This window comes from Strigops habroptila, chromosome 1 (assembly GCF_004027225.2).
Source record: "Strigops habroptila isolate Jane chromosome 1, bStrHab1.2.pri, whole genome shotgun sequence".
Lineage (NCBI taxonomy): Eukaryota > Metazoa > Chordata > Aves > Psittaciformes > Psittacidae > Strigops > Strigops habroptila.
The window spans coordinates 17,759,115-17,777,318 of NC_044277.2; the positions used below are offsets into that span (position 1 = coordinate 17,759,115).

The 18,204-nt window shown below is 41.6% G+C and overlaps 2 protein-coding genes across 6 annotated transcripts in view; one reads left to right on the forward strand and one right to left on the reverse strand.

Annotated features, from left to right (window-relative positions):
• Nucleotides 1–285: 285 nt before the first annotated feature.
• On the reverse strand, nt 286–5,471 carry ENY2 (ENY2 transcription and export complex 2 subunit). Of its 4 annotated transcripts, none has more exons than XM_030477435.1 (5): nt 5,382–5,471; nt 4,949–5,081; nt 2,767–2,837; nt 755–829; nt 286–527 (listed from the first exon to the last, which is right to left on the reverse strand). In XM_030477435.1, exons 2-5 carry the CDS (start codon nt 5,014–5,016, stop codon nt 451–453), a joined length of 291 nt encoding a protein of 96 aa, XP_030333295.1. In that variant the 5' UTR covers nt 5,017–5,081; nt 5,382–5,471; the 3' UTR covers nt 286–450. The 4 variants fall into 4 exon arrangements, with proteins under 4 accessions (XP_030333295.1, XP_030333284.1, XP_030333304.1 ...); XM_030477424.1 differs by having other exon boundaries at nt 5,323–5,434; XM_030477444.1 differs by having other exon boundaries at nt 5,193–5,392.
• A 7-nt stretch (nt 5,472–5,478) lies between these two features.
• Nucleotides 5,479–18,204, forward strand: part of NUDCD1 (NudC domain containing 1) — a 41,537-nt gene continuing 28,811 nt past the window's right edge. For both annotated transcript variants that reach the window (XM_030477342.1, XM_030477350.1), the window contains exons 1-2: nt 5,479–5,648; nt 15,350–15,504. In XM_030477342.1, coding sequence (XP_030333202.1) covers nt 5,537–5,648; nt 15,350–15,504 — 267 coding nt within the window. In that variant the 5' untranslated portion in view covers nt 5,479–5,536. The remainder of the gene's footprint in view (nt 5,649–15,349; nt 15,505–18,204) is intronic.

An 18,204-nucleotide genomic window follows, 5' to 3' on the forward strand; every position in this document is an offset into this window, starting at 1 on the left:
CCAGGAGGAATGCCACCAAATGTTTCATGTAGTCTTAACTTCTTCATGCTGTCCAGCTACTTACTCAGGGAAAATTAGAAAGGATACACTCAGTAGTATGTCATATCCTATTTTCCACAGACTTCTTTCCCCCTTCTCTATTTCTACCTCATATGCTTGTTAATCTTGCTGTTTCTTTGTGAAAATCTGAGCCATTCTGCACAACCATATAAAATCATGGATTACTAAAACCAGGAACAGGTGACACCGTATTACAGTGCACTGACAGAGAGAAGAGCCTTAGAATCACAAATCCACAAAATTTTTTATTAAAATAACACCAAGTTTAAGAAATCAATGCAGTGCAAAGGAACTTCAACTCATCATCCTGAAGTATGTAAACTGCATTCCAATCCTGACATGATTGACATAATTCAGAAACAGAAACACTAGCCCAGGCGAATGTCAAAGTTAAAGACTGGCGTGCTGGGCAAGGAAGGTTCTTATTCTCTGCAAGAGTTCTTTCTTTACGCTGTCTGGTACCAAGGCTGAAACACAAATAAGAAAGCAAGAAGTAAAAAACCCAAGACAACATGGAAAACATGCTAATACCGACCTTTCACAACAGCTACTTCTATTCTTTTTTTGTTCTTGCAATTCCGTTAATACCTAAAGTAACTGAAACTACTCGATTTTCATATAGCACATCTATATTTTTCCCATTTAAAATGGCATATTTATATGTCCTAATACATCCATGCTTACATTTTCTTACCTCTGCCTTTGGGAGTGATTTCTGCCACCAAATCATCAACAGTAACATGCTCTAATCCTTTTTCTTTAATGACATCTGGGGAAGACCAAGAACGACATTTTAAGTCTTTTAACCCATTCATTAGAAGACAAAACCTATGCCAATGATGAGACAAAACCTGCAAGCGTAGGTCATCAGAGGATATGAAGTAGCATGTAACCTAAATGTAACTCAGTGCTTACTGCACTGCACAGTGGATTGAGCCTCTCATTCATACCATGGGTTTAGGGATGGGAACTTGGAATTACTGATGCATCTTGATCAACTCATACTTTAGAATCGAACATTACACAGTTTAAGCTTATCTGAGCATTACCAGGTGTGTATATTGCTAGAGTGTTGTAGCACTTACCTCTTCAAACACGTTATTTACATGATAGGGAGAAAGAGATGCAATTGGAAAAAGACTTTGTAACATACAGCAAGGGAGAGCTGTAAATGCTCTATGTAAATGTAAATGCTCAGAGACAGTAAATGCTTACTACTCTTCCTAAATAGTTTAAACAACATCTCTATATTTCAGCAAAGTAAAAAAGCATATCTGAAAGAAGGTATGCATCTACAGCAAAATAAAAGCTAGATTAAGATATACTGTATGATTAATGCATACCAGCATTTAAACAATTGTCTACTTATAGTACCTTAAAGACACCTAAAAATGCAAAGTCAATACTGAGAAGAAACTTCCAATCAGCAGGATAAACCTATTTTTTTTGTGGAAATGTGAATGTGTTTAACTGAATGTCACTCCATAGGACTGATTGTTCAAGACACTAAATCCATTTTCTGAACTGACATCACATGAACTATTATTAAACTGTTTTTCTTGGTTGAATTTCCTGTAGAAATTAATGCTGGATTGCTCAGTTACTGGCTGTAACCCACAATAGCAAGAAGCTCTAGAACAAACTACCAAAAAACCACCCCAAAACTCCCAGCCTAACTAAACCAACAAACCCCCCCACTCCCTCCAAATTACTCTCTGTCCTTTCCTTTGGAGGCTATTAGGCCCTTAACAGGGACAAATGAACTTCTGCTTGCAGTTACAGTTCACAGTACTAAAACCAAACATGTAAACCAAACATTCTACATAACTTTCCTATAGCAGAGTATATAAAGTGTATGGTTGAGAAGGCAGATAAACATCCCTTCCGCTACCTGTACTACTGAAATGGGTAAGCTCTGGCAGTGGCATCAGGCAGACAACTGCCAGCATGGATCATTTCAGCCTTTTCTGCAAATCCACCTATGAAAACAATTTAACACACTCAGCCCTATAAAAAGAAAAGCTTTGTGATGGAATATTCAGTAGCTGGGCACAATAGACCAAATCAGAACTAAAGCAAAAGCTCCAGGGATTTGTTATTTGCTTTAAGGAAATTTCATCATGTGGTAGTATTCCTGGTTGCTTAAATTAAGTCTCATATAATTTACAAGTCAGTAAATTGTAGCAATGCTCAATACTTAACTCGGAACTAAAGATTCGGGTATCTAGAGGTTCATCAGCTTGTTTTTTCTCATCTAAGTAGATGATCTTACTTTCAAGAACTGTATTTGGAAAGAGTACAAATGTACTTCTTTGTCTCCCATATGCAGACAACAGTTCTTTCAAGCTGTTAAGTTGCGTACCACTGTATTTTCTCCATTTTCCTCTATCTTGTTTTTTATTCTCCTGTGGTAAGGAAGTAATCTCTCTCAAAACGAAAAGCTGTGTCATCATGGATATGCAGGGAATCAATTCCAAAACTTTTCCTCTCAAACTTAAGAAGGTTCAGATCAGAGAAGAAGTGTCAAGATTTTTTCCAAGATGGCAAGCTGCTTTCTCGTATGCAAAACCAATCACCAGAGATACCTTCCTCTTGCCCATGTCTTGTTTAAATTGAGTGTTATGCAGTAAAGCCTTCGTCTGGGACTTCTACTTGGCCAGAACCTCAGTTGATTACAAAGGATATTAGTTATTTGACCACTGTTACCTTTGCAATGTGCCTTCAGCTGATCCTTCCAGCCACATTCAATTAATTTGGCTCTCAGCAACTCTTTAAGGCTGTTAAGACAATATACAAACTTGTTAGGAACATCAAACATTCCTGACAGCTTAAATATGCTTCAGGGTGAAAGTTTAGTCCACAATTCCTGCCCACAACAGAACTCCCAGACCAGCAGCAGAAATGGCTGAACAGCATGTGAACTCTAACCTGAATGAGTACTAATTTCAGTTTACCATGTTGGACTGAGGGGAGTTGGCAGCTCAGGAGCTAATTCACAGTATTTCTTTCAGGCAGTGTTGATGCTGCAGCCACAGAAAAGAGGTAGAAGCCCTTGCGTCACTTGAACTGCCCAGGTTTACTCTGTTAGCATATATACGCTAACTCTAAAAGTTAGAATATTTCACCTGAAAACAGGCCTTCAAAAGAAAACCTTCCCTCTTCCCTTCTGAAAGAAGAATTCTGTACAGCTGTCTTCAACTGCAGGTTCCTCTTCCCAGTTACACTTTACCTTGAGTTGGGTGAAGACAAAGGGACCATGTATTTTATCTTCCTAACGTGGTTAGCAATTATAAGCATAAGCAAAAAGGATTCAGGTGCTAAAATGGAGAAGGCTCACAACAACCTGCTGCAATGATACATCTATCCATGTATCAAAAGAGAATATTGAAAGCTAGCTAAGAAAATGAAAATTAGTACTGATCATAGAACAGCTCTGATAAAACTTGTTTATACTACTACTGTTTGACATCCTGACAAAACTCTTCTCACTCTTAAACAAGAATAGAATAGTTCCCAATACCATTCCAAGAAATTGCTTGCTCTGCTGAAGCTCTGTGCAGTCTCCAATGGGATAGTCACAACCAGGAAAGAAGCACAGTGTAGACACCACGTCTATGAAAGGTTACCCTGGGCACAGGGCTATGTGATGACCTAGGGAGAAGACTCCTTCTCATACAGGCCTTGAGAAATAAAGGAAATGGAGCTTTTGATGCATGGTGTTATGAGTATAGTGAAATGACGATGAGGATGCATGGCCAGCAGGTTGAGGGAGGTGATTCTCCCCCTTCTACTCCACTGAGACCCCATCCAGAATACTGTGTGCAGCTCTGGAGTCCTCAGCGCAGGAAAGACAGGGACGTGCTGGAGTGGGTCCAGAGAAAGGCCACAAAAGTGATCAGAGGGATGGAGCACCTCTCCTGTGAGGAAAGGCTGAGAGAGTTTGGGGTTGTTCAGCCTGGAGAAGACTCTAGGGAGACTTTACTGTGGCCGTTCAGTTCTTAAAAGGGGCCTATAGGAAAGATGGGGAGAGACTTTTTAACAGGACCTGTTGTGATAGGACGAGGGGTGATGGTTTTAAACTAAAAGAGGGAGATTTAGGCTGGATGTGAGGAAGAAGTTTTTAAAACGAAGGTGGTAAAACACTGGCACAAGTTGCCCAGAGAGGTGGTGGATGCACCATCCCTGGAGACATTCAAGGCCAGGCTGGATGTGGTTCTGGGCAACCTGATCTAATTGAAGATGTCCCTGTTCGTTGCAGGGGGATTGGACTGGATGACCTTTGAAGGTCTCTTCCAAACCAAACTATCTATAAGTCTGCTAGTGATATGTAACTACAATGCAAATGAAACCGACTGAAGAGACAAGAAAAGGCTAAAACCTAGCTGTCACACTACACTGCATCGTTCACTTGTTTGCCTTTATTGGGATCTCTAGAATGACTTACACAAGTACTGTTGTATGTGTTCCATTGCATATTTCTTTCCTTAACAAGAGACAGGTAGACAGGAGAAAATCAAAAAGGGAAGCTTTGTCGCATTCTCTATATCAGGAAATAACAAGATTTAACTGCAACAAAGTGCATTTAATGGTGATTTTTATAAGAACCAAGAGCTTTCCAACAAAAAAGGTCAGAATAAGAAAAAGCTTTAGCGTTCATAAGCCAACCACCCCATCCTTTATTTTCCTAGCTTCCCTTTTCAAGGGAAAAACTAAAAACTGCTCAAAAGGCAAAACTAAGAGATTTTTACTATAACTTTACATAACGCTTTCACATGCAGGTATTTGCAGAATTTAGCGTTAAGTTTACTTAACACTTTACTTCTAGGAGTGGCTCATGTTCGATGGTATTTTTAGCCTCATGCTGGCACGGAATCAGAAGCCTGCTTACCGTTCTCGCTCTCCTGTTTCTATTAGCTTTTGGTTAATGGTTGCTCTCATCTGGGCATCTTTGTTCATGTTGGAAGTCCCGGTTTTTCACCAACTACACGGAGCAGAAGCGGGGTTCACCACCATCCGTGTCACTAACACGACAAAAGGGAAGTCACTCGCACACGGTTACAGGTAGCGCCGCGCCCGCTGCTAACGACCCATCCCCGCTGCTAACGACCGGAGGGAGCCCCAGGGCTCAGTACCGGAACAGCACCCGCCGGGCCGCCCGTGTACCGCTGGGACGCCGGCAGCTCACTGGGCCGCTGAACCGGGCGCGGCCTCCGCGGCCTCCCCGACCTTCCCCTCCCCGCCCGGCCCCCCCCGCGGCCGAACCAGAGCAGCGGGCAGGGCGGAAGGCCCCAGCAGGCCGCGTCCCGTCGCTGCCGGCTCACCCCGCCGCGGCACGGCGCAGCCGCCTCGCGCGCGGGCGCCGACAGGAAGCGCGGCTGCGGACTACAGCTCCCGGCGTGCCCCGCGGCACGCCCCGGTCCCGTGGTGCTGCGCGGCCGCTCCCGCCTGTTCGCCAAGCCGTCCCTGGCGTCGCGGCATGGCGGCCCACTGCTCCCTGCAGGCCAAGCGCCTGCTTCTGGACCCCAAGTTCGAGGGCTACAAGCTGTCCCTGGAGCCGCTGGCCTGCTACCAGCTGCAGCTCGACGCGGGTGAGGAGCGGGGCCGCGCGGCGGGGCGGGTGAGCCCTGTGGCCCGGTCGGTGCCTTGCGCAGCGGGGGGTCCTGTTGCGGTGCCCCGCGGCCGGGCCCAGCGGCCCTCGGTGCGGCCTTGCCCTGAGGCGAGTCAGCCCGGCCCGCCGTGCCGGGAGGCCTGCGCGCCTGGCCTGTGTCGGGACGGCGGGCGGGTGGCAGCCCTGGCGTTTCTTCTTGGTTGTTCTGGTTCCAGTTGGCTGCAGCGTTGTCACTGGTGTCCCCCTGTGTCCACCCAGCTCTGTGGCGGACCCAGGTCTCACACTGTTGTCACATCACTGCCTTGTAACGGCCTGCACCTGTGAGTTTGAGCTGACTTTCTAAATGAGTAAGGAAATCTGTGATAAATCTGGCCTTGCCTTGTGCACACGCAGTAGTGTTCACAGCGGCAGTGTGAGCATGCTGGAATGCAGGTGATTTATAGAAATATATGTAAAATCAGTATCTCCTACAGACCTAGCAGTTGGCAGTTTTTCTTTCTTGCTCTGCCTACAGTTCAGAGGAGGATCTAAGGGTTGTTTATAACGTGCTCTGCTTTTTCTCCTAAGCGTTATTAATAACATTTGAGGTACTGGTTCATTAATGGACTAATTCATTACTTCATTAACTAATTCATTAATTCATTAACATTAGCACAAAGTGATCTTCGAGATGTGCCTACGACCTTAGCCATGCCCTCTGAAATCTCTCATCCACCTACAAAAAGACCTAAATTTCACAAATCAATAAAGGTATGGCCTTTGTAGCTGGATGAATTACTTTTTTTTTTTCTTTTCTTTTTAACAAATCTGGGACAGTAACATACAATTTGGGTGGACTGATCTCTACCTCTGTGTATCTACTGATCAATGTAGCTGTCTACAGAGCTAGCTGTTACTTGTTACTTTAGATTGTGTTAAATACACGGTAATAGTAGTGGGTCAGAAAGGTGTGTTTGCCATGGTGAATTGTGGGCAGAATGTGAAGCTATATGTGAACCGTGTGTTGTGAATTCCTGGTGAATGAAGTTGAGGTGATACTATATGTGCATCTGTCATAGGACTGGAAAATTCAAAAAGAGTAACATTTTTGTTCTGTATTTTGGCATTTTTTACTGTAAGACTGATTTAGGTGTCCGCTTTCAAAAGACAGTCTAAATGTGAGTGAATGTGTGTTAGGAGTGTGCTACAGCTGTGTCAAAGGTGGCAGCAGTTAGTGTGGCAAAGGTACAGCCTCTTAGTTTGTCCTTTATTTGATGCTCTGCCTGTGGTCAGACACTCGTGCTTCCTGGGTAGGCATTTGTGCACCTGTTCTAAATGGGTGAGATTACAGATTCTTATTAAAGTTCTTGAATGATGGAGTTGCTAATGGAGAGATGGATGTAGCCAGTTTTTGTCCATTCAGATATTTTATGTAATATCTTCAGTAACCTGTGTGATAGAAGACCGGTATGTGTGTCTGTGTTATTTTCTTTCTCCACTTCCCACAGCACAAAGGCCCAAATATGTGTCTTCTAGATGTTTTGTTTGTCCGTATTTCAGCCTGCTGTTAGGCCATACAGCTGGCGCTCTCTCCTTGCTGGTTTTCTTCTTACGTCAAGGCAGTTTCTTCGCAATACAGGGATGTTCTGTGCCTGGACTTTGTGTTTCCTGTCTAATGTGTATGCATTACACTGAGGGCATCCTTCCACAACTTGACTTATATGTTGCGCAGGAATAATGGGTTGAGTTGTAGAGACAGCGGGTGGTGTGTAGGCCATGGCTTTTTCAAATTACTACAAGAGAAAAGAAACTAATACTGTGTGAGAAGGCCAAGGACTTCTGCTTTCCAGCACATTGTGAGAGATTAAAAATCTGAGGAACATGATGAAGAACTTGGTAGTTTGCATGTCATTGAATTAATATTTGTCACTGAGTGAAGAGTTTGATTTTTATTTCCTTGAAGTGGGAGTGAGGAAAATACAATAGCTGAAATAAATGTCAAATGTTTAGGAACACTGTCAGCATGACTAATTTCTGATTTTATTCACAACTGTGTGTGAAATGCAGTGGTAGAATCTGGAAAATTAATGTAAAAAGGCTACTGAATTTTTTGTTTGTTTTCCTGGAAACGATTTCAGGAGTCCTGGTCTCAAATGACCTGAGATTTGGAGTTTTGCCTGTGTGGCATCCCAGATTTCATGGCAGTAAAATGAACATGTGAGCTTTAAAGTACTTCGAATATATGATAATAAATAGAAATAGGTACTCATTCTTAAGGAGAACTGAATTAACTCAGCTATAGTTGAAGTATTTATGCAGTGTTATTACAAACTTGCATATTAAGCATTAGAGTATTAATCTTTGTTGATACTTCATCTATGTTTTTATATTTAACCATTTTTATGAATTTCACTGCTAACTATAAACTAAAATGACTAAAAGAAATTGGCACATGGAATTAATGCAGAGTTCTACTACTGGAGCAGGTGGATGGCAACACATGGTACTGCGAGACAACTTGAGTCGGTTGTCATCTGACCATTGTGTAAAACTTAGTATTCAGTTCTAGTTTGCCTTTAACTGTCAAACTGCAGTTGCCAGGAATTTGCTGTAGTCAGATGTGCAGCAGAAAGAAATTTAAAACGTTTATTTATATATTTATTTATTTATTTTATTAGATCAGTGCTAGAGGGGAATTTTCTAGTGAATATCCTAAATATAAGGTCACAGTGAAGAATGGTGAAATTCTGGGATCTTAAATTCCCTTTTAAATGCTGTGATTTGCATGTTCATCTTTTATTTTTTCATTACTCCTACTCATTCTGTCCTAGTTAATCTAAACTTTCACTGTCATTACTTTTTTCTCATCTCTCATCCTGGGAATGTGTTTTAACTAGTAATGAGTCCCACACTGTCATATGTTTAATTCCTAACTCTTCATCCTAAATTTTGTTGATTTTTCTCTTTATTTTCCTTAATTTATTTCCATAACTTATTTCCTAATGATTCCTTTGCACTGAGCTTTGTATGACCTTTCTTTTAAATCACTGAACCTTTGGGAGGGAAGAAAGAATGTCTTGTTTACAGTCACCTCTTCTGCCCTGATCTGAACTCAGCAGAACCCAGAGCAGTGGCTGTGGGGCAGATTCTTGTCTCCAACTAGGACCATGTCTAAGATGCATGTAGTTTTTAAAGGAGTGAAAACCTCGCTCTTGACTTCCATTGGTCAGATGTAACAAGATTTTTTTTCCAGAGGCTTAGGATTGACTCAGTTGTGGGCTTCCCTCATGCCTTTCCTCCCTATTTTGTCTATTTGGCAGAACTGTTATTCATATCAAAACACACACACTATGCCTCATCTGCAATACTCTGTCCAGCTCTGGGGTCCTCAGCACGGGAAAGACATGGACCTGTTGGAGAGGGTCCAGAGAAGGGCCACAAAAATGATCAGAGGGATGGAGCACCTCCTTTGAAAGTCACTTCTAACCCAAACTATGCTATGATCATACCATAACATCTGAAAGGCATAGTAAACATTCACTCAGATGTGGAGCTCCTGTTGTAAGCAAGGAGAATATGCAGAGAATACACTCCTTGGATCACGTGCATTTATGGGGTTTTATCCCTTTCTAAAATAAAAAAATGGTGTTAATGAGTGTCTGCTCTCCTTGCAGCCTGTCTGGACCAGAAGGCCGGTACTTCTGTGAAATGTAGTTGCCCATTCACTCTGCTTGAGTGAAAAGTAGTTGTCTTACTGCATGAACATAATTTGTGTCTTTTTATGGAGCCAAAGGTACTGATATGTTTCAACATTTATAGTAGTTTCCATTTGTATTTTCCATTTCCATTTGAAAAAATAATTATAGAAAAAAGTCTTTTATGTATAAGAAATGCTAAGAAACTGTGAGCCATAGCTGTAGTTCACAAATCTAGGTTTAGGTCTCTGGCACATGTGTATCTGTTCTTTCTTGCATTGTACTTTAATTTCTGGAGAAAGAAAAAGACAATGTAGAGGCAAGTTCTGCCTTGGAACTGTTAAAGGAAGTGGTTCTTGCAGCTGGCACAAGTCAGCTTATAAATCAAGGCATTGCTGTACTGATACTTTCACAAATGTCTTGCAAGTTTTTGGATCTTGTTCAATTTATTTGTTCCATTTATTGTGTGATAGATCATATTTACTTTTCACATTTGTGTAAGTAATTTGATTAGGCAAAAATACTTCATTACAGAGTATCTGTCAGCCTGTGCTTGATTTCAGTAAGCTAGGTGTTTATTAAAACAGGAACTTTTTGTGTTTAGTCTGTTAACGTACTGCAGTAGAATAAACAAGTCTTGTACTTTTTCTCAACAGCAGCAATGAGATGATGCTGCCATTAACAATGTATTTGTTAATATTAAAAGAAAAAGAATTAATGCAGGGTTAAAAAGATCTTTGGATGCTGATACAAGAAAATAAATTAAGCCCTTCCACTAGTATATGTAAGTTTATATGAAATACTAAATTACTACCACTGGGTGGCGTTGCAGATCAAACTATGACACATAAGCATATAGCATTCAGTGCCCCGAAATAATATGTTGATATAATTATTTTATGTATTTTCCAGTATTGTAAAGTTGTTTTGATGTATTCAGTAAAACATCTAAAAATGGGGGGTGAAGGGGTGTTCCTCACAGTTTTTTTCTATTTTTTTTTTTCCAGTTTTGCTTTATAACGTGTGATGGCAGATGTAAGACTTCACTATTCATTTGTAGTATAGTCCCTTGATAGTGTTCTTTATTCACAAGAGCTTTTGTTTTTCAGTGCAGAGTAATAATTATAATAAGATCCAGTTAGGCCAGGGATGTCTCACTCCTTCTGTTGATTCTTATGAGTTCCATTGCATTTAGTGCTTTTTCTTTTAGGTAAAGGTGATGTGTGTGAAACTTTCTGCTTAATTTTCTTTGAACTATTTTGAGTCAAATTACTTTTTTCAAGCATGGAACTGGAGATAAGTACAATTCTAGAAAAGTGGCATAATTTTCTTTGTACTAGACTGAAATATCCCACCTAACCGGGGTTGTTGAGAAATAATATTGAAAGATGGGATATAATTTATACATTCTGTATATTTGGTCTCTTCTTGGGCATGACAGAGTATGAATCAATGTTCCAGGGTTTCAGTAGTGCAGATTTATCAAACTTGAAGGAGACCATGCATCATGCTATTGAATAGCTGTCATTAACTGCTGTTTGTTAATTGAGCCCCAAAAAATGAAGACCCCAGTGTTAGGCTCTTGAACAAAAACCCACAAAAAAACCACCTCACCAAAAACCCCCAAACAAAACCCACAGAACAACCCAAACAACAAACCCTACCACAGACCAGACAACAGCAAAAAATCAGCAAAAAAATCCTGTCCAAACAAAACCAGGCAAAACTGTGTGACTGAATAAGGTGGTGGTCTGATTGAAGTATTTCTTCTTTTCCCTTAGTATTAACTTCTCTTTTCTGAATTTGCTTTATTAAAAGTCTCTATTTCTTCTCTCTTTTGTCCTTCATTATTCTTCACTCAGCTCTGTTGGTTTTCTCCTCATTTTTCCAAGGACCATCCAGAAAACTTGAACCTGGAAGGCTGTAGAAAGGAAGGAATGAACTTCATCCTAGTGTAAAATCTCCTATAAACAAACTGAGCACATGGTATGTGATAGCAGATGGCATTTGTGCACACATTTCACTTGATCACAGAATGGATTTCAATTAATTGAGGATGAATAGTTACTCTAATTACTTCTCCTTGGCAGAGAGCTATATATACAGGATACGTTCTGCAAGCAGTTGATAACCTTATTTAAAGTGTTTTATGACAGTACAGTACAGATTTGTTTGAGTTCCTGGTTTAAAATCACCCATATATTGTATAGTTTCTGACTCCTGTTTCTGAAGAATTAATTCAATATTGCAATTGTGCAAGGGTTTTGGATCTCCTATTCCTGATCCCTGGTTATTCAGTGTGTGTCAGAACTACAGGCTGAAAAACTCAAGGAGAAAAACTTTATTCTTGGTTATAAAGCTCATCACCTTACAATCAGCTGACCAATAGTGTATTATTCCAAGAATTTTCTTGACAGGTTATACATTTGCTTCAGGAAACATCTAATTTGGACTGTTTTCACTATGTGTGTTTTAGTTACAATTCTGACAGTAGCAACATGTCTAGGGGGGTGAGGGGGGAGAAGTGGAGAAGAAAAGCCTTACAAAGTAAGACAGTTTTAGGTTTTCTATGCTAAAAAAGCTTTAGATGCTTCCGCATGTGTATTTAATTTCAGAAGATCAGTTAATGTACCTATACAGGAAATAGATGACATGTACTTGGTTTCACTGGAAATAATTATCCTGGTGTCATGGTTTGAGCCCAGCCGGTAACTCAGAACCACACAGCCGCTCGCTCACACCCCCCCACACCCCCCCCCTTCTTTCTCCCCCCGCTCCCAGAGGGATGGGGAGGAGAATGGGAAGAATGTAACTCCCACGGGTTGAGACAAGAGCAGTCCCGCAACCAAGGTACAATACAAAACCACCACTGCTACCACCAATGACAACGACGATTAGTGAAACAACAAGGGGAGAGGACACAATTGCTCACCACCCGCCGACCGATACCCAGCCCGACCCGAGCAGTGATCTGGGCCTTCCGGGTAACTCCCCCCGGTTTATATACTGGGCATGACGTGCTGTGGTATGGAATACCCCTTTGGCCAGTTTGGGTCAGGTGTCCTGTCTCTGCTTCCTCCCGGCTTCCCCTCCTCCCTGGCAAAGCATGAGACTGAGAAAGTCCTTGGTCGGAATAAACATTACTTAGCAACAACTAAAAACATCAGTGTTGTCAGCGTTGTTCCCAGGCTGAAAGTTAAAAAACACAGCACTGCACCAGCTACTAAGAAGGAGAAAAATGACTGCTATAGCTGAACCCAGGACACCTGGGTTATATTTGGTTTTGTCTTTAATTGTTTACAGAATATTCGCATCATCTCGTGTCGTGTTGGGAAAAATATCTCTGTCATAAAGCTTGATTGCATGAACAGCTTTAAAACACATTTTCGCAACATATCCTTCTGATCTCTTTTACTGTAATGTAAATTTCTTTTAGTGTAATTTACTGTAAAATATTCTAATGAGTTAAAGTAGAAATTGGAATGGGTAGCAGTCTTTCCCATTATGACAGGTGCATTTTGTGCTGTCTCCTTTGTGAATATTCTAGCTTGTTTTGAAGGGCCATGGCTCGGGGAACAGTGATTTATTAATTGCAGAGGTACAGAAATCCCTCCTGTGTGGTGAATGTGAATAATGATTTGAGCTGAGTGGAATTAATACTGTTGGTTTGCAAGTATCAACAGTGATTAGGAGACTAATTGCTAATTATACTGTCATTTTGCATAGTGTGACTGGATGTTTTTATTAGACAGTATAATCTTGCATAGTTTCCCGTAGTCACTTTTATGTTAGTAGCCCGTGTCTTTGATGGGGTCAGTTTTCACTGAGCCATCTAGTGACAGTCTGATGGATGGTATTGTGACAGCTGTGCAGTGGCACCGATTGCACTACAAAGTGATCTGCTGTTGCTGTAATTTGTGTTCTGGCAGTCCAGAGTAATCTACTGGTTCTTCAGTAGGTTTTAAGTAGATGCTAAAGAGCATAAGAGATCTAAGATGGAGACTGCTGCATACAGTTGCGAATGGTCCCTGATATGGGTGTGGATGGAAGTGAAATACTGGAAATAGCTTTGCTCTGGTTTTGAGAAGAGAAGAAAGTGGAAGCTGAAAAAGTAGGAATTAAAATAACTGTTGTTGTGAGAAGGATTAGCCTTGAGGTGCCTTCCCCATACTCTGGGTTTAAAGGCTAATCATCATGGGCTGACAGAGTTTACCTATAACTTTCTAAAGGATTTTACTTGTGTGAAGTTCAAGATAAACTTCCTGCAGGGAAGCTAAGGATCCTAAGGAAGCTAAGGATGACTGTACTGGAGAGTGAACTGGAGTTCTAGTCTGTCTGAGGTTATTTACAGAAGGATGGACTAGACTTCTACTGATGTCTTGGCCAAAATTTGAGGATTTTCTGTATTTTTAGATGTTGGGACTACAGCTGCTTGATCTCTAGGTATGGAGTAGGAAGAAAAAGCTGCAGCTAGTTTAGATAAAAGCTTAGAAGACTGGTTTTGATTACGGGTAGCTGAGGAGAGGTTTTCTATTTGGAAAAATCTTGCTCAAGTGGATGAGCATAGGTAGCATGCTTCTTGCCTTGAAGAAGATACTGTAATAGTGAAGAGCCAATTTTTCAGCGCCTTTCAGTTAGAAAAAGCTTAGTTGGAAATTTTGGTGGTATCTTGGACATTTCAGGGGTGGCTTCTGTGAGAAGCTGCCAGAAGCTTCCCCCATGTCCAGTAGATCCAATGCCAGCCTGCTCCAGGACAGACCCAGCCCTGGCCAAGGCTGTGCCCATCAGTGACGGTGGCAGCACCTCTGGGATAATATATTTAAGAAGGGAAGATGTTACTGAACAACAGCAACTGCAGCTGAAGAGAGGAGTGAGAATATGTGCGAGAAACAGCTCTGCAGACACCAAGGTCAGTGAAGGAGGAGGGCAGGAGGCACTCCAGGCATCAGAGCAGAGATTCCCCTGTAGCGCGTGGTGCAGACCATGGTGAGGCAGGCTGTGCTCCTGCAGCCCATGGAGGTCTATGGTGGAGCAGATATCCACCTGCAGCCCATGGAGGACCCACACTTGCATTGGAGTAGGCTCCTGGCGGGACCTGCAGCCCCGTGGAGAGAGAAGTCCATGCTGGAACAGGTTTGTGGCAGGACTTGTGGCCCCGTGGAAGGGATCCATGCTGGAGCAGTCTGTGCCTGAAGTACTGCACCCATGGAAGGCACCCATACTGGAGCAGTTCATGAAGAACTGCAGCTCATGGGAAGGACTCATTTTGGAGAAGTTCAAGGTCCTTTCCAACCCTATTTTATGATTCTGTGATTCTAACTGTTTCCTCTGGGAGGGACTCCACACTGGAGCAGGGGAAGAGTGTGAGGAGTCTTCCCCTGAGGAAGAAGGAGCAGCAGAAATGACGTGAACACAACCCCCATTCCCCTCTGCCACTGCAGGGGGAAGGAGGTAGAGTAAATCAGGAGTGAAATTGTGCTCGGGCAGAAGGCAAGAGCGGGGGGAAGGTGTTTGTAAAATTTGGTTTTACTTCTCTTTATCCTACTCTGATTTGATTGATAATAAATTAAACTAATTTCCCCAGGTCGAGTCTGTTTTGCCCATGACAGTAATTGGTGAGTGATCTCTCTCTGTCCTTTTCTTGACCCACAAGCCTTTTGTTATATTTTCTCCCCCTGTCCAGCTGAGGAAGGCAGTGACAGAGGAGCTTTAGTGGGCATCTGGTGTCCAGCCAGGGTCAACCCACCACCATGGGCCACTAAATGGTCATAGTTACTGCATGGTCTCAGTGAATGACTGCGGTGGCCTTCAGTGAAGATGACCTGCTTTCCAAGTTTATGATGAAATTTAAAACTATGTACATGATGTATTTTTGTTCAAGTAAGCCAGACCTATCGACAAGTGATGGAAGAATTATTTTTAAATTATGCTTGGACTGTCAATTATTAAACGATAAATAAATGTGTAATAGTCTCTTTTTTTTTTCCCCTTTTTTTACCCCCACCAGCTGTAGCAGAAGTGAAACTTCGTGATGATCAATATACCCTTGACCACATGCGTGCTTTTGGCATGTATAATTATCTTCATCTTGATTCCTGGTACCAGGATAATGTCTACTATGTTGATCAGTTTGGAAGGATTATGAATCTGTCAGTGACTCTGGTAAGAATAAACTTTTTAAAAAAATCACTGAATTTGAAAAGATGGCGGGTAGACAGGATAGAAAATATGGCAGGTAGGAGCTGAATGCAAAAACTGAGGAAAACTATTGCCAGGAAGATGGGTAGATTAACACAAGTGCTGTTCAGCAGGAAGGTTGAAAGGATTTAGAGTGAGCTGTCTGACATATTTTCATTAATAGTATTACATTAGTATTGCAATAGTGCTTCCAGTCATCTGCTTCCAATCTGGGAAAGATAGACATAGTGACAAGCAGAAGAAAGAGTAGACGTTTCTAGTTGCCGACACTTCTTTTCTCTCTTATGCTACTTGACGTTTGTTTGTTAACGTAAAAATCCTGACATTGTAGATATAAGGAGAGAAAGAAGTTGTATGCATTAGGATTAGAAATGCAAGCCTTTATGGGCTAACAGCTTACTCTGGGCATCACTTGTTGGAGGCAAAAAGGTGCTGGTGGCCCTGAGCAAACTTGAAATGTTTGAGTATAAGCAAGCTAGCCGAGTCTGATAAACGTGACAGTTCTCTGCTTTTATACTCATGTTCTTAAGTAGTAAATCTTTGTTTCTTTTGAGATCTTTTAATGCATGGATGCACTAGTTTGCATTACAGAGCTATTCTTCATTCTGGAGGGGAAAGGATGCAGCTCTATAGGCACCATGTTTCTGGTACATGCAATTGTAGTACTTGCTCATTAAAGAATAGAAGACTGGAAAGGAAAATATCTACTGTCATGCTACCAAGAATTTGACTTGTAACCCTGTAGTACAAAAAACACAGGGAGATGTGTGATATTTTGAGAGAGCGTGGCTTACTCTGTGAAGGGTTCTCGGGTGGAAATTACTAGTCCAAGGCTAAACTGAGAAAAATCCAGAAATGGTAGTTCTGGATTTTTCAGGGAATACAGGTTTCCAAAGGATGGTAGGTGGAAAACTGAAGCTGCAGAATGGTTCCTTTACTTTTCATAGAATGTAGAAGCAGTTGGAGCCTTTGGCAGACTCTTGCCGAGACAGAATAATCTTCTGGGATTTCTTCCAAATCTTTTGAGATATCTGGTTTCCCAGTAGGAACATCTAAGAGAAAGAAGCTCGTAAAGGAAAGCTTCCTGTGAAGAGCGGCTTGTCACAGTAACATTTTTTGTTGGGTTTTTTCCCCTGTGGTTGGTTAACCTTGGCTCACAGCCAGACATGCACCCAGACACTGTGTGTCCCATTTTCAACAAGACAATGAGAAAATAAAACAGAAAAAACTTGTGAATTGAGATAAAAATGGGAAGATCGCTTACTGATTACCATCACAGGCAGAACAGACTCAACTTTGGGGAAATTAATTTAATTTATTGCCAAAAAAAACTGGACTAGGAGGATGAGAAACAAAGTCACACAAAGGTCCTACCAGGAGCTGGGCTTGGGCTTTCCATGGGCTGCAGGGGGATATCTGCCCCACTGTGGTCCTCTGCGGACTGGAAGCGGCCACGTGCGGCATGGGGCAGCCCTGGCCACTCCTCACAGAGGTCACCTCTGCAGCTCACCGCTGCCAGCACAACACAGACACCCAATTCATTACAGTATTAGGAGGGCACTAAGGTGTGTGGATTTCTTTCTTAGCAGGTAAAGGATTTTACTAGATAAAGGATTTTAAAACAGGCAGTCATTTGCGGTTTTATGTGCAGTAAATTGAAATAGTAAATATTCTTCCCTAGGACTAGTGGGGCTGTTGTAGTCTTCAGGAAAATGGCACTTGGTTAGTATCTAGTCACGAGTTTCAGTTCCACCCAAGTGTGAAATAAATAGCTGCCAACTTGTGTCCTAATACACAGTGCAGCCTGTTTTGCAAGGAAACATGTTTGCATATGTATAAAAAGGAGTGTGTATTCAGAAACATCAACAAGGTGTCTCATTACAAATGTGCCTGGCCATATATTAGGCAAATGTGTATTACAAATAATAATATTGTTTTCAGCCAAGAATAGCTTACAAGTTAGCAATGGCCACAGTTAAAATTAATGTCACTCGTCTTCAAAACAGAAGGTGCAACAGTTTAACATGCTTATCTTAAATCCAAAGTGAAAGACCACATAGGCTTTTTAACACATAATTATTTCTAGTTCTGCTTCCTATTTTGGTTGCAACTTTGATACTAATATGGCAGTGTGTTAGTTGTCCATAAATCATGACTTATGCCTGCAATTTAGGTGTTTCAGAAGATGTTTTCTGTGAAGGCAAAAAGCATAGGTAAATGCCTTGTTACTTGGGAGTGAAAAATAGTTAAACAAAGGGAGAATCTCTGTAGAGATTGGGTTGACAAGAAGCTGCATCTATTTTTTTCTTAAAGGAACTGTTTTGCTCTCATTTAAACATAATTACAGCGAGGAAACCTGACTTCTGGTAAAATGACTACAGTTCTTTTAGCCAGTTCTTGCTAACGTAATTCATGACTATAGTATCTGAGCATCCCCTCATACTTCTGAACTATGGGGTTACTACTAACCCTTGTTAACCAGGTGGTGAACAGAGAAACAAGCAAGTCAAAAGCAAATCTGATACAGAAGGGTTTTGAGGGCAGGTTGTGTTCCCGCTTCAGGACAGTCCATCCTTTTTGTTGTTGAACTGAGATAAGACTGTTCTGATAAATGCCTGAAGTTAAATTAGTGAACAGAAAGGTTGTAAATAAGAGCGTTTCCTT